At 47.9% G+C, this 17,116-nt stretch overlaps 2 protein-coding genes across 2 annotated transcripts; both read left to right on the plus strand.

Moving 5' to 3' along the window:
• The first annotated feature begins 7,858 nt into the window (after nt 1-7,858).
• LOC132910580 (uncharacterized) lies at nt 7,859-13,637 on the plus strand. The gene is made up of 2 exons (XM_060966349.1): nt 7,859-10,321; nt 10,377-13,637. The coding sequence occupies exons 1-2, from the start codon at nt 7,859-7,861 to the stop codon at nt 13,635-13,637; spliced, it is 5,724 nt and encodes a 1,907-aa protein (XP_060822332.1).
• A 749-nt stretch (nt 13,638-14,386) lies between these two features.
• On the plus strand, nt 14,387-16,834 carry LOC132910581 (uncharacterized). The gene has a single exon (XM_060966350.1). It carries the CDS (start codon nt 14,387-14,389, stop codon nt 16,832-16,834), a length of 2,448 nt encoding a protein of 815 aa, XP_060822333.1.
• Nucleotides 16,835-17,116: the final 282 nt, after the last annotated feature.

Raw genomic sequence — 17,116 nt, forward strand, 5'->3', positions numbered from 1 at the left:
ATAACATATAACGTTATATACTATTACGTACTGACGTATAACGTTATATAGTATTACCGTATGACGTACAACGTTATATCCTACTACGTACTAACGTATAACGTTATATATTTTTACGTAATGACGTATACCGTTATGTAGTATTACCATATGACGTTTAACGATATGTAGTATTGCCTTATAACGTGTAACATTATATACTATTACGTAATGATTTATAACGTTATGTAGTATTACCATATGACGTATAACGTTATGTAGTATTGCCTTATATAGTATAACGTTATATACTATTACGTAATGATTTATAACGTTATGTAGTATTACCATATGACGTATAACGTTATGTAGTATTGCCTTATAAAGTATAACGTTATATACTATTACGTAATGATTTATAACGTTATGTAGTATTACCATATGACGTATAACGATATGTAGTATTGCCTTATAACGTATAACGTTATATAATATTACGTACTAACGTATAACGTTATATAATATTACGTACTGACGTATAACGTTATATAGTATTACCGTATGACGTACAACGTTATATCCTACTACGTACTAACGTATAACGTTATTTACTCTTACGTAATGACGTATAACGATCTACACTATTACGTACTAACGTATAACGTTATATACTACTACGTACTAACGTATAACGTTATATACTATTACGTAATGACGGATAACGTTATATTCTAATACGTAATGACGTATAACGTAATGTAGTATTACCTTATGACGTATAACGTTATGTAGTATTAGCTGATGACGTATAACGTTATGTAGTATTATCTTATAACGTATAACGTTATATACTATTACGTTATGACGTATAACGTTATGTAGTATTGCCTTATAACGTATAACGTTATATACTATTACCATATGCCGTATAACGTTATGTAGTATTACCTTATAACGTATAACGTTATATACTATTACGTACTAACGGATAACGTTATATACTACTACGTACTAACGTATAACGTTATATACCATTACGTTATGACGTATAACGTTATTAGCTATTACGTTACGACGAATAACGTCATACGTTATTACGTAATGACGTATAACGTTATGTAGTATTACCATATGACGTTTAACGTTATGTAGTATTGCCTTATAACGTATAACGTTATATACTATTATGTAATGAGGTATAACGATCTACACTATTACGTACTAACGTATAATGTTATATACTACTACGTACTAACGTATAACGTTATTTACTATTACGTAATGACGTATAACGATCTACACTATTACGTACTAACGTATAACGTTATATACTATTACGTTATAACGCAAAACGTTATATAGTATTACGTACTAACGTATAACGTTATATACTACTACGTACTAACGTATAACGTTATATACTATTACGTAATGACGGATAACGTTATATTCTAATACGTAATGACGTATAACGTAATGTAGTATTACCTTATGACGTATAACGTTATGTAGTATTAGCTGATGACGTCTAACGTTATGTAGTATTATCTTATAACGTATAACGTTATATACTATTACGTTATGACGTATAACGTTATATACTATTACGTAATGACGTATAACGTTATGTGGTATTACCTTATGACGTATAACGTTATGTAGTATTATCTTATAACGTATAACGTTATATACTATTACCATATGCCGTATAACGTTATGTAGTATTACCTTATAACGTATAACGTTATATACTATTACGTAATGATTTATAACGTTATGTAGTATTACCATATGACGTATAACGTTATGTAGTATTACCTTATAACGTATAACGTTATATACTATTACGTACTAACGTATAACGTTATATACTATTACGTACTGACGTATATCGTTATATAGTATTACCGTATGACGTACAACGTTATATCCTACTACGTACTAACGTATAACGTTATATATTTTTACGTAATGACGTATACCGTTATGTAGTATTACCATATGACGTTTAACGATATGTAGTATTACCTAGTAACGTATAACGTTATATACTATTACGTACTGACGTATAACGTTATATAGTATTACCGTATGACGTACAACGTTATATCCTATTACGTACTAACGTATAACGTTATATACTATTACGTTATAACGTAAAACATTATGTAGTATTACCTAGAAACGTATTACGTTATAAACTATTACGCTATGACGTATAACGTTATATACTATTACGATATAACGTATAACGTTCTACATTATTACGTAATAACGTATAACGTTATATACTACTACGTACTAACGTATAATGTTACATACTATTACGTAATGACGTATAACGTTCTACACTATTACGTAATAACGTATAACGTTATATACTACTACGTACTAACGTATAACGTTACATACTATTACGTGATGACGTATAACGTTATATAGTATTACCGTATGACGTATAACGTAATGTAGTATTACCTTATGACGTTAACGTTGTGTAGTATTGCCTTATAAAGTATAACGTTATATACTATTACGTAATGATTTATAACGTTATGTAGTATTACCATATGACGTATAACGTTATGTAGTATTACCTTATAACGTCTAAGGTTATATACTATTACGTACTAACGTATAACGTTATATACTATTACGTACTGACGTGTAACGTTATATAGTATTACCGTATGACGTACAACGTTATATCCTACTACGTACTAACGTATAACGTTATATATTTTTACGTAATGACGTATACCGTTATGTAGTATTACCATTAGACGTTTAACGATATGTAGTATTGCCTTATAACGTATAACATTATATACTATTACGTAATGACGTATAACGTTATGTAGTATTAGCTGATGACGTATAACGTTATGTAGTATTATCTTATAACGTAAAACGTTATATACTATTACGTTATGACGTATAACATTATGTAGTATTACCATATGACGTTTAACGTTATGTAGTATTGCCTTATAACGTATAACGTTATATACTATTATGTAATGACGTATAACGTTATATAGTATTAGCTTATGACGTATAACGTTCTGTAGTGTTGCCTTATAACGTTTAACGTTATGTAGTATTACCTTATAACATATAACGTTATATACTATTACGTACTGACGTATAACGTTATATAGTATTACCGTATGACGTACAACGTTATATCCTACTACGTACTAACGTATAACGTTATATATTTTTACGTAATGACGTATACCGTTATGTAGTATTACCATATGACGTTTAACGATATGTAGTATTGCCTTATAACGTATAACATTATATACTATTACGTAATGATTTATAACGTTATGTAGTATTACCATATGACGTATAACGTTATGTAGTATTGCCTTATATAGTATAACGTTATATACTATTACGTAATGATTTATAACGTTATGTAGTATTACCATATGACGTATAACGTTATGTAGTATTGCCTTATAAAGTATAACGTTATATACTATTACGTAATGATTTATAACGTTATGTAGTATTACCATATGACGTATAACGATATGTAGTATTGCCTTATAACGTATAACGTTATATAATATTACGTACTAACGTATAACGTTATATAATATTACGTACTGACGTATAACGTTATATAGTATTACCGTATGACGTACAACGTTATATCCTACTACGTACTAACGTATAACGTTATTTACTCTTACGTAATGACGTATAACGATCTACACTATTACGTACTAACGTATAACGTTATATACTATTACGTTATAACGCAAAACGTTATATAGTATTACGTACTAACGTATAACGTTATATACTACTACGTACTAACGTATAACGTTATATACTATTACGTAATGACGGATAACGTTATATTCTAATACGTAATGACGTATAACGTAATGTAGTATTACCTTATGACGTATAACGTTATGTAGTATTAGCTGATGACGTATAACGTTATGTAGTATTATCTTATAACGTATAACGTTATATACTATTACGTTATGACGTATAACGTTATATACTATTACGTAATGACGTATAACGGTATATACCATTACGTTATGACGTATAACGTTATTAGCTATTACGTTATGACGAATAACGTCATATGTTATTACGTACTGACGTATAACGTTATATAGTATCACCGTATGACGTACAACGTTATGTAGTATTGCCTTATAACGTATAACGTTATATACTATTATGTAATGAGGTATAACGATCTACACTATTACGTACTAACGTATAATGTTATATACTACTACGTACTAACGTATAACGTTATATACTATTACGTAATGACGTATAACGATCTACACTATTACGTACTAACGTATAACCTTATATACTACTACGTACTAACGTATAACGTTATATACTATTACGTTATAACGCAAAACGTTATATAGTATTACGTACTAACGTATAACGTTATATACTACTACGTACTAACGTATAACGTTATATACTATTACGTAATGACGGATAACGTTATATTCTAATACGTAATGACGTATAACGTAATGTAGTATTACCTTATGACGTATAACGTTATGTAGTATTAGCTGATGACGTATAACGTTATGTAGTTTTACCTTATAACGTATAACGTTATATACTATTACGTACTAACGGATAACGTTATATACTACTACGTACCTACGTATAACGTATATATACCATTACGTTATGACGTATAACGTTATTAGCTATTACGTTACGACGAATAACGTCATACGTTATTACGTAATGACGTATAACGTTATGTAGTATTACCATATGACGTTTAACGTTATGTAGTATTGCCTTATAACGTATAACGTTATATACTATTATGTAATGAGGTATAACGATCTACACTATTACGTACTAACGTATAATGTTATATACTACTACGTACTAACGTATAACGTTATATACTATTACGTAATGACGTATAACGATCTACACTATTACGTACTAACGTATAACCTTATATACTACTACGTACTAACGTATAACGTTATATACTATTGCGTTATAACGCAAAACGTTATATAGTATTACGTACTAACGTATAACGTTATATACTACTACGTACTAACGTATAACGTTATATACTATTACGTAATGACGGATAACGTTATATTCTAATACGTAATGACGTATAACGTAATGTAGTATTACCTTATGACGTATAACGTTATGTAGTATTACCTTATAACGTATAACGTTATATACTATTACGTACTAACGGATAACGTTATATACTACTGCGTACTAACGTATAACGGTATATACCATTACGTTATGACGTATAACGTTATTAGCTATTACGTTATGACGAATAACGTCATATGTTATTACGTACTGACGTATAACGTTATATAGTATCACCGTATGACGTACAACGTTATATCCTATTACGTACTAACGTATAACGTTATATACTATTACGTTATAACGTAAAACATTATGTAGTATTACCTTATAACATATAACGTTATATACTATTACGCTAGCACGTATAACGTTATAAACTACTACGTTATGACGTATAACGTTATATACTATTACGTAATGACGTATAACGTTATGTAGTATTGCCTTATAACGTATAACGTTATATACTATTATGTAATGAGGGATAACGATCTACACTATTACGTTCTAACGTATAATGTTATATACTACTACGTACTAACGTATAACGTTATATACTATTACGTTATAACGCAAAACGTTATATAGTATTACGTAATGACGGATAACGTTATATTCTAATACGTAATGACGTATAACGTAATGTAGTATTACCTTATGACGTATAACGTTATGTAGTATTGCCTTATAAAGTATAACCTTATATACTATTACGCAATGGCGTAGAACGTTATGTAGTATTACCATATGACGTATAACGTTATGTAGTATTACCTTATAACGTATAACGTTATATACTATTACGTTATGACGTATAACGTTATATACTATTACGTAATGACGTATAACGTTATGTAGTATTACCATATGACGTTTAACGTTATGTAGTATTGCCTTATAACGTATAACGTTATATACTATTATGTAATGAGGTATAACGATCTACACTATTACGTACTAACGTATAATGTTATATACTACTACGTACTAACGTATAACGTTATTTACTATTACGTAATGACGTATAACGATCCTCACTATTACGTACTAACGTATAACGTTATATACTACTACGTACTAACGTATAACGTTATATACTATTACGTAATGACGGATAACGTTATATTCTAATACGTAATGACGTATAACGTAATGTAGTATTACCTTATGACGTATAACGTTATGTAGTATTAGCTGATGACGTATAACGTTATGTAGTATTATCTTATAACGTATAACGTTATATACTAATACGTTATGACGTATAACGTTAAATACTATTACGTAATGACGTATAACGTTATGTGGTATTACCTTATGACGTATAACGTTATGTAGTATTATCTTATAACGTATAACATTATATACTATTACGTGATGACGTATAACGTTATGTAGTATTACCATATGACGTTTAACGATATGTAGTATTGCCTTATAACGTATAACGTTATATACTATTACCATATGACGTATAACGTTATATACTATTACGTACTAACGTATAACGTTATATACTATTACGTACTGACGTATAACGTTATATAGTATTACCGTATGACGTACAACGTTATATCCTACTACGTACTAACGTATAACGCTATATATGTTTACGTAATGACGTATGACGTTATGTAGTATTACCTTATGACGTATAACGTTATGTAGTATTATCTTATAACGTATAACATTATATACTATTACGTAATGACGTATAACGTTATGTAGTATTACCATATGACGTTTAACGATATGTAGTATTGCCTTATAACGTATAACGTTATATACTATTACCATATGACGTATAACGTTATGTAGTATTACCTTATAACGTATAACGTTATATACTATTACGTACTAACGGATAACGTTATATACTACTACGTACTAACGTATAACGTTATATACTATTACGTTATGACGTATAACGTTATTAGCTATTACGTTATGACGAATAACGTCATATGTTATTACGTACTGACGTATAACGTTATATAGTATTACCGTATGACGTACAACGTTATATCCTATTACGTACTAACGTATAACGTTATATACTATTACGGTATAACGTAAAACATTATGTAGTATTACCTTATAACATATAACGTTATATACTATTACGCTAGCACGTATAACGTTATAAACTAATACGTTATGACGTATAACGTTATAAACTATTACGTAATGACGTATAACGTTATGTAGTATTACCATATGACGTTTAACGTTATGTAGTATTGCCTCATAACGTATAACGTTATATACTATTACGTAATGAGGGATAACGTTATATTCTAATACGTAATGACGTATAACGTAATGTAGTATTACCTTATGACGTATAACGTTATGTAGTATTGGGGTTAGGTTGGGGTTAGGTTGGGGTTAGGTTGGGGTTAGGTTGGGGTTAGGTTGGGGTTAGGTTGGGGTTAGGTTGGGGAGCACGAGGCGGGTATGGGTTCTCAGTGCGTAGCATCATGCCCTGAGAAACCCTGATGTATCTGATGTTCACCTATAGTCGGGTGGCGGCTGGTCGGCGCTGTGGCGCCCGTCAGATCGCTGATCCGGTGCGGAGAACTTCGGAGAAGTTGGTGGGCCCATATCTGTCAAGACCACTCACCTCACCTTCACGTGGGGCTCCCCGTCATCCTGCATCGGTCCCGACCGGGGTAGGGTGCGAAAGAGTGAGTGGCAAAGCAAACGAGGGCATGGCTCGTCAACCATGCACCTGATGAAGAAGGAAGGAGGAAGGAGGAAGAAGAAGAAAGAAAAAAATATGGATATGAAGGATAACCAAGAAATCGACGTTTACGGTGCAGGGGAGGGATACCCCAGTACCGGCGCAGGAGTGGGTGGTCAAGCGGGCCCCACTGCGTCGTTAGCTAGCGACCGTGGCCGTGTGGGGGTGGGCCACCGGGCCCCCATACGCGTAAACGCGTCCGGTGAAGAAATGGAAGACGTCGCGATGGAGGAGACCCGCGAGGGTGGGCCTCCCGCAAGGACAAAAGCGAACAACATCGAAGCGGCAAAGAACCGCGGAAGAAGCGGGGAGAGAAAAGCGGAGAGGGCGGGACCCGTGGACAGGAGAAGAAGCGACAGCCGGGGAGGGAAACCGACACCGACGCCGTCGCTCGCCCCGCTCGCGGTCCCGTCAACCCCGCTTCCAACCGCAGCGGAGCACAGCGGCAACGTGTTCCAAACGTTCAAAATCCCCAAGAACGTCAGGGACAAAGTGAAAGCGCAAGATGGGCACAGGTCCATAGACGGCTCGATAGAGTCGTCTCGGATGAGAAAGGAGTCGACCTCGGATGGCAGATCGGAGGACGAGGAGTCAATGGCCTCGGTCACCGCGAGGGGCAAGAAGAGGAAAATAACGAAAGTGACTCCAGAGGTGTCGGACCGATTGAGGAACGTTATCCAAGGGTCCTCACCGAGAGACGTGGACGCCGAAGTACGGCGACATCAGGCCGAGGTCCTGAAGGTGGCGGCGACGTCCTCCAACCTCAAGGGGACGTACGTCAAAACCCTCAAGGACGCGGTCGAGTACACCGTCGCGGCATGGTCCCACCAAACAACCACCTCCCGGGTGCCAGACTTCCTGGAAGAAAGGAAGAAGAGGGAGGCGCTGGAAAGAGAGGTGGAAAGCCTGAAGAGGAGAAACGAGGAGTTGGAACAAAGGATAAATAGGTTCCTGAAAGGCACGGCCGAGACAGCGGCGCCGTCCCCGACGGAGGCGCAGGCTCCCCGGAGCAGCGGGAGGGCCAAGGACGACATCGCATCGGAAATAGAGATGCTAAAGAAGTCGATAAGCAGCCTCGGCCCATCCCTGTTGGGGACCCTGAGGGAAGAGCTCAGGGAAGCCCTCAGGGGAACGAGCCTGCCGAGACAAGCGACAGGAGGGAATATCAGCGGCGACAAAGAGCGGACGACGATGCCGCGGACGGCGGGCCCGAAGCCTCCCCAACAATCCCCGCAATCCTCCCAACCCTCTCAACAGCAAGCGGGACAGGGACAGGAGACGGACGGGGAATGGAGGACCATGGTCTCGCGGAAGGCGAGACGGAAGGCCAGGGAACAGAGGAGGAAAGAAGCGGGCCACGGCGCCCCCCTCCCCATAGCGCCACAAACAAACAGGACGAGATCGGCGGTGGGACCAGCCGGGCAACCGCCAAGGACGACCCCGGCCGCATTAGGTGGAGGGGAAAGGAGGAGAGAAGGAAACGGAGAGAAGAAGGCAGGAGCCCAACCGGCGAAACGGACGTACGCGACGGTGGCGGGCAGGGCGGGATCGGCGGTCGTGCGGCCAGCACTCCGACCCCCCCCAACGTCATCGGCGGTAACGCTCACGCTGAGGGAAGGGGCTCCGAAGACGTACGAGGAGATCCTGGCGGAGGCGAGACGGGACAAGACCCTCCAGAAATGCGGACTGGAGTACGTCCGAACGAGAAAGGCGGCGACCGGGGCCATGGTGATCAATATCCCGGACGACGCCGGCATGAGCAAGGCCACGCAGTTGGCGTCGCGATTAGCCGGGGTATTGGACCCCTCCACCGTCAGAGTATCAGTCCCGGTACCGACGGCCGAGATCAAATTGGTGGGGGTCGATATATCCCTGAACGAGGAGGAACTGCTGGAGGAGCTGTCCAGGGCGGCGGACTGCCAGCCCCGCGACGTCAGAGCATGGAGCGCGGGAACATCTAGAAGCGGCATGGGGATATTCTACGCCAAGTGCCCCGTGGCCGGAGCCCGTAAACTGGCTCAAGCGGGGAGGGTCACACTGGGGTGGACCAGGGCAAAGGTGATCGCACTCCCCAGGAGACCGCTCCAGTGTTTCCGATGCCTGGAGGTGGGCCACATGGCGGCGATGTGCGTCTCCCCGGTGAGAAGAACCCACCTGTGTTTCCGGTGCGGAGAAGAGGGGCACAGGGCGAGGAACTGCACGGCCGCATCGCCGAGGTGCCCCATCTGCGAGGCAAAAGGAGCCCCGTCAAAACACAGGATGGGAAGCGCGGCGTGCAAACCACCGGAGGTAGGACCATCCGGAAGGAGAAGGGCGCGGAGAACGGCGATGGCCAAGGCAGCAGAGGCCACGGCGACAACCACGAGCAAGGGCGTCACCGGAGCCGCGGAGCAGGCCAGCCTGTCGGGCAACCCACCAGTCGGAGGGAAGGATAGCACCATCGGAGTGAGTGGCCCGGGGGAGGCCATGGAGGTGACCGAGTAAATTCCGGGTCCTCCAGTGTAACTTGGGCAGAGCCGGAAGGGCCCAGGACCTGCTCTACCAGTCCATCCGGGAGAGCAGGACCGACGTGGCGGTGGTGGCGGAGCCGTACAACATCCCCGCATCCCCCCAATGGGCGGGAGATCTAAGCGGATGGGTCGCCATCACTTGGCCGTGTACCTCGGGAGTCTCCGGGCGAATCGCGGAAAGAGGCAACGGGTTCGTGGCGGTCGAATGGACGGACCTCGTGGTGGTGGGGGTATACATCTCTCCCAACTGCGACATCCGGGCGTTCGAGGACCTACTGGACGAGATGGGAGAGTGCGTAAGGAGGCTTCTCCCCCGACAGGTGCTCGTACTGGGGGACTTCAACGCCCACTCCACGACGTGGGGCAACGACAGAACCACCACGAGAGGCAGAGAACTGGCGGACTGGGCCGCGGGTCTCGGTCTCGTGCTGGTCAACAGAGGCTCGGAGTCCACATACGTGGGGCGGAGAGGAGCGTCGGTCATAGATCTGACGTGGGCGACGCAGAGGCTCCACCCCAGAATAAGGAACTGGCGGGTGGCCGTAGAGATGGAAACGCTAGCGGACCACCTCTACGTGCTAATGGACATCGAACCCGCCAAGAGAAGCACGAGCGGCGACAACAACAACAACGTCGAGGGAAGGACATCGAGCCGCCCGGGGCTGCCCCCTCCTCGCCGATGGAAACTGAAGGAGAGGGACGGGGACATGCTTCGGGCAACGGCCACCGTAGCGGCTTGGTGCTGGGACGCGAAGAGGAACAAGAACCGAGGCAACGTGGACGGGGAGGCGCAGGAATTGGGAGAATGGATGAGGAGAGCCTGCGACGCCTCCATGCCGCGAACCAGCGCCGGGTCTAGGCGCGACAACAGCAGCGTCTACTGGTGGTCGCGGGAGATCGCGGACCTGCGAGACGACTGCCACAGAGCCCGCAGGCTTCTCGCTAGGGCGAGAAGAAGAGGGCGGAACCGCAACGAAGAGGAGATCCTCGAGAGGTACAGGGCCCACAGAGAAGCCAGAATGGCCCTGCAAAGGGCCATAAAGGAAGCGAAAGAGGCGTCGTGGAAACGGCTGTTGGAATCCGTGGAATCCGATCCATGGGGAAGACCGTACAAGACGGTGCTGAGGAAACTCAGGCCGGCGGCTCCCCCGATAACCGAGAACATGGATCGGGAACTACTAGCACGGGTGATCGACACGCTGTTCCCACGACCGGAAGAAGAAGGAGGCGAAGAGGAGGAAGACTCCCCGAGGCGCCACGAGGATACGGAACAGGCCCCCCCAGAGGAGAGGGGATGCACTCGGAGCGGCGGCGGCGGACCGGCGATGGATCAACCCGGAGCGCACATAACGAGGGAGGAACTGGAAGCAGCCACCAAGAAGATGGCTGCCAAGGACGTGGCGCCGGGGCCGGACGGAATCCCCGGGCGGGTGTGGGCGGAGACCATGGACATCATGGCCCCCCGCCTGCTGCATCTGTACAACAGATGCCTGAGGGAAGGCGCATACCCCCGGGCGTGGAAGGTGGCGAGGCTGGTGCTGCTGAGGAAGGAGGGTCGACCGCCGGAGTCCCCATCGGCGTACAGGCCGATATGCCTCCTGGACGAGGTAGGCAAGCTCTTCGAGAGAGTAATCGCCTCCCGTCTGGGGGCGCACATGGAGTCCAGGGTACCAGGCTGGCACGACAACCAGTTCGGGTTCCGTCGCGGGAGGTCCACCATCGACGCGATCCGCAGATTGAGAGAGGGGGTGGAGAGAGTGGTGGCTCGAGAAGGGATCGCGATAGCGGTCTCCCTGGACATCACCAACGCCTTCAACTCGATCCCGTGGAGCAAGATCAGAGAGGCCCTGCGATTCTTCGAGGTTCCGGGGTACCTCCGGAGGATAATCGGGGCATACCTCCGGGAGAGGTGGATAACGTACAGATCCACGGAGGGAGAGGAGAGAAGAGCGGTGGAGCGCGGAGTGCCGCAGGGCTCGGTCCTGGGACCGATGCTGTGGATAACCGCCTACGACTACGTGCTCCGCACCCCGATGCCCGGAAGCACGGGACTGATTTGCTACGCGGACGACACCCTGGTCGTGGCAGGAGGGCGCTGGTGGTACGAGACGGCGGAGGCTGCCACGGAGGCCACCCGGCGAGCGGCGAGGGCCATCGGAGAACTGGGGCTGAAGGTCACTCCGGCCAAGACGGAGGCGCTCGGGTTCTACGACGGAAGACGCAGAGGACCGCCCCCGGATGGACTGACGATCGACGTGGACGGGGTAGGGGTCCGGGTGGGGAGCCAACTGAGGTACCTGGGCCTCATCATCGACGACCAATGGTCGTTCGAGCCCCACTTCGAGAGCCTCGCCCCAAAGGTGGCAGCAGCGGCCAACGCCCTATGCGGCATCCTCCCGAACATCGGAGGCGCCGGGAGAGCGGTGCGCAGGCTGTACGACGGGGTGGTCAGAGCCCGAGCGATGTACGGTGCGCCCATCTGGGCGAGGGATCTGGCCGCGAGCAGGCGAAGTCAGGCACTCCTGCGGGCGGTTCAACGCACCACCGCTCTGAGGATAGCGAGAGGGTACAGGACGGTGTCGCACGCGTCCGCGACCGTCCTGGCGGCATCCCCTCCATACGCGTTGCAAGCCCTGGCCCTTCAAAAGGTGTACGGAGCCACGAGAGTCAGGGACGGGGATCGAGACGAAGACCCTCTGCAGGTGAGGAAGGAGATAGAAGAGGAGACATGGGAGAGATGGCGGCTCCTACTGGAGAAGGAGGCGAGGAAGACGTCCCACCGCGCGGTAGACGCGGTCCTGCCCGTCTGGGACAGGTGGAAGGAAGCGCGGGGCGTTCCGCTGACCTACAGGCTGACCCAGGTGCTCACCGGGCACGGAGTGTTCGGGGAGTTCCTGAAGAAGATTCGGAAGGAGGTGACCAACATCTGTCACCACTGCGGGGAGGCGGAGGACAGCGCCCAGCACACTCTGCAGCACTGCCCCGCGTGGGCCATGCAGAGACACACCCTGACGGTAAAGATCGGGGACGACCTGTCCCCGAGGAGGATCGTCGAGGCGCTGCTACGTAGCCGGTCGGACTACGAGGCAGTGAGGGACTTTTGCGAGCAAATCATGCTCGCGAAGGAGCGGGCGGAGCGGCTCAGGGTCCGAGCCGAGCACCCGGCAAGGATACGACGCGAGAGAAGTGGGCGCAACGGGGGGAGGCCGCCATCTCCCCCAACGGATACGGAAACAACAAGAGGAAGATGACCCCGGGGTTGGCTGCCCCGGGAGTCACAGCGAAGCATCCCCTCCGCACTAGGAGGGAAGACGATGAGAGGAGGGCTTACAGGAGATTTTCAACCGTGATACCCCTGGGCCCTCTTCTTCCCTGTGCGTACGAGCAGCCACGTGGTGGTTTTAGTCGGTAAGAGTCCGACACTACCCGACCCCCATTGGGGGAAGGGTGTCCATGAGGATTTCCCCACGTAAAAAAAAAAAAAAAAAAAAAAAAAAAAAAAAAAGGTTGGGGTTAGGTTGGGGTTAGGTTGGGGTTAGGTTGGGGTTAGGTTGGGGTTAGGTTGGGGTTAGGTTGGGGTTAGGTTGGGGTTAGGTTGGGGTTAGGTTGGGGTTAGGTTGGGGTTAGGTTGGGGTTAGGTTGGGGTTAGGTTGGGGAGCACGAGGCGGGTATGGGTTCTCAGTGCGTAGCATCATGCCCTGAGAAACCCCGATGTATCTGATGTTCACCTATAGTCGGGTGGCGGCTGGTCGGCGCTGTGGCGCCCGTCAGATCGCTGATCCGGTGCGGAGAACTTCGGAGAAGTTGGTGGGCCCATATCTGTCAAGACCACTCACCTCACCTTCACGTGGGGCTCCCCGTCATCCTGCATCGGTCCCGACCGGGGTAGGGTGCGAAAGAGTGAGTGGCAAAGCAAACGAGGGCATGGCTCGTCAACCATGCACCTGATGAAGAAGGAAGGAGGAAGGAGGAAGAAGAAGAAAGAAAAAAATATGGATATATGGATATGCAGGATAACCAAGAAATCGACGTTTACGGTGCAGGGGAGGGATACCCCAGTACCGGCGCAGGAGTGGGTGGTCAAGCGGGCCCCACTGCGTCGTTAGCTAGCGACCGTGGCCGTGTGGGGGTGGGCCACCGGGCCCCCATACGCGTAAACGCGTCCGGTGAAGAAATGGAAGACGTCGCGATGGAGGAGACCCGCGAGGGTGGGCCTCCCGCAAGGACAAAAGCGAACAACATCGAAGCGGCAAAGAACCGCGGAAGAAGCGGGGAGAGAAAAGCGGAGAGGGCGGGACCCGTGGACAGGAGAAGAAGCGACAGCCGGGGAGGGAAACCGACACCGACGCCGTCGCTCGCCCCGCTCGCGGTCCCGTCAACCCCGCTTCCAACCGCAGCGGAGCACAGCGGCAACGTGTTCCAAACGTTCAAAATCCCCAAGAACGTCAGGGACAAAGTGAAAGCGCAAGATGGGCACAGGTCCATAGACGGCTCGATAGAGTCGTCTCGGATGAGAAAGGAGTCGACCTCGGATGGCAGATCGGAGGACGAGGAGTCAATGGCCTCGGTCACCGCGAGGGGCAAGAAGAGGAAAATAACGAAAGTGACTCCAGAGGTGTCGGACCGATTGAGGAACGTTATCCAAGGGTCCTCACCGAGAGACGTGGACGCCGAAGTACGGCGACATCAGGCCGAGGTCCTGAAGGTGGCGGCGACGTCCTCCAACCTCAAGGGGACGTACGTCAAAACCCTCAAGGACGCGGTCGAGTACACCGTCGCGGCATGGTCCCACCAAACAACCACCTCCCGGGTGCCAGACTTCCTGGAAGAAAGGAAGAAGAGGGAGGCGCTGGAAAGAGAGGTGGAAAGCCTGAAGAGGAGGAACGAGGAGTTGGAACAAAGGATAGACAGGTTCCTGAAAGGCACGGCCGAGACAGCGGCGCCGTCCCCGACGGAGGCGCAGGCTCCCCGGAGCAGCGGGAGGGCCAAGGACGACATCGGAGCAGAAATAGAGATGCTAAAGAAGTCGATAAGCAGCCTCGGCCCATCCCTGTTGGGGACCCTGAGGGAAGAGCTCAGGGAAGCCCTCAGGGGAACGAGCCTGCCGAGACAAGCGACAGGAGGGAATATCAGCGGCGACAAAGAGCGGACGACGATGCCGCGGACGGCGGGCCCGAAGCCTCCCCAACAATCCCCGCAATCCTCCCAACCCTCTCAACAGCAAGCGGGACAGGGACAGGAGACGGACGGGGAATGGAGGACCATGGTCTCGCGGAAGGCGAGACGGAAGGCCAGGGAACAGAGGAGGAAAGAAGCGGGCCACGGCGCCCCCCTCCCCATCGCGCCACAAACTAGCAGGGCGAGATCGGCGGTGGGACCAGCCGGGCAACCGCCAAGGACGACCCCCGCCGCATTAGGTGGAGGGGAAAGGAGGAGAGAAAGAAACGGAGAGAAGAAAACAGGAGCCCAACCGGCGAAACGGACGTACGCGACGGTGGCGGGCAGGGCGGGATCGGCGGTCGTGCGGCCAGCACTCCGACCCCCCCCAACGTCATCGGCGGTAACGCTCACGCTGAGGGACGGGGCTCCGAAGACGTACGAGGAGATCCTGGCGGAGGCGAGACGGGACAAGACCCTCCAGAAATGCGGACTGGAGTACGTCCGAACGAGAAAGGCGGCGACCGGGGCCATGGTGATCAATATCCCGGACGACGCCGGCATGAGCAAGGCCACGCAGTTGGCGTCGCGATTAGCCGGGGTATTGGACCCCTCCACCGTCAGAGTATCAGTCCCGGTACCGACGGCCGAGATCAAATTGGTGGGGGTCGACATATCCCTTAACGAGGAGGAACTGCTGGAGGAGCTGTCCAGGGCGGCGGACTGCCAGCCCCGCGACGTCAGAGCATGGAGCGCGGGAACATCTAGAAGCGGCATGGGGATATTCTACGCCAAGTGCCCCGTGGCCGGAGCCCGTAAACTGGCTCAAGCGGGGAGGGTCACACTGGGGTGGACCAGGGCAAAGGTGATCGCACTCCCCAGGAGACCGCTCCAGTGTTTCCGATGCCTTGAGGTGGGCCACATGGCGGCGATGTGCGTCTCCCCGGTGAGAAGAACCCACCTGTGTTTCCGGTGCGGAGAAGAGGGGCACAGGGCGAGGAACTGCACGGCCGCATCGCCGAGATGCCCCATCTGCGAGGCAAAAGGAGCCCCGTCAAAACACAGGATGGGAAGCGCGGCGTGCAAACCACCGGAGGTAGGACCATCCGGAAGGAGAAGGGCGCGGAGAACGGCGATGGCCAAGGCAGCAGAGGCCACGGCGACAACCACGAGCAAGGGCGTCACCGGAGCCGCGGAGCAGGCCAGCCTGTCGGGCAACCCACCAGTCGGAGGGAAGGATAGCACCATCGGAGTGAGTGGCCCGGGGGAGGCCATGGAGGTGACCGAGTAAATTCCGGGTCCTCCAGTGTAACTTGGGCAGAGCCGGAAGGGCCCAGGACCTGCTCTACCAGTCCATCCGGGAGAGCGGGACCGACGTGGCGGTGGTGGCGGAGCCGTACAACATCCCCGCATCCCCCCAATGGGCGGGAGATCTAAGCGGATGGGTCGCCATCACTTGGCCGTGTACCTCGGGAGTCTCCGGGCGAGTCGCGGAAAGAGGCAACGGGTTCGTGGCGGTCGAATGGACGGACCTCGTGGTGGTGGGGGTATACATCTCTCCCAACTGCGACAT

Source organism: Bombus pascuorum, chromosome 9 (genome assembly GCF_905332965.1).
Source record: "Bombus pascuorum chromosome 9, iyBomPasc1.1, whole genome shotgun sequence".
Classification (NCBI taxonomy): Eukaryota; Metazoa; Arthropoda; class Insecta; order Hymenoptera; family Apidae; genus Bombus; species Bombus pascuorum.

Coding starts and splice junctions, on each gene's coding strand:
- LOC132910581 (XM_060966350.1), top strand. CDS start 14,387: ATGGATATGCAGGATAACCAAGAAATCGACGTTTACGGTGCAGGGGAG.
- LOC132910580 (XM_060966349.1), top strand. CDS start 7,859: ATGCACCTGATGAAGAAGGAAGGAGGAAGGAGGAAGAAGAAGAAAGAA. Junction 10,322..10,376: donor GGAAGGATAGCACCATCGGA/GTGAGTGGCCCG, acceptor CGGGTCCTCCAG/TGTAACTTGGGCAGAGCCGG.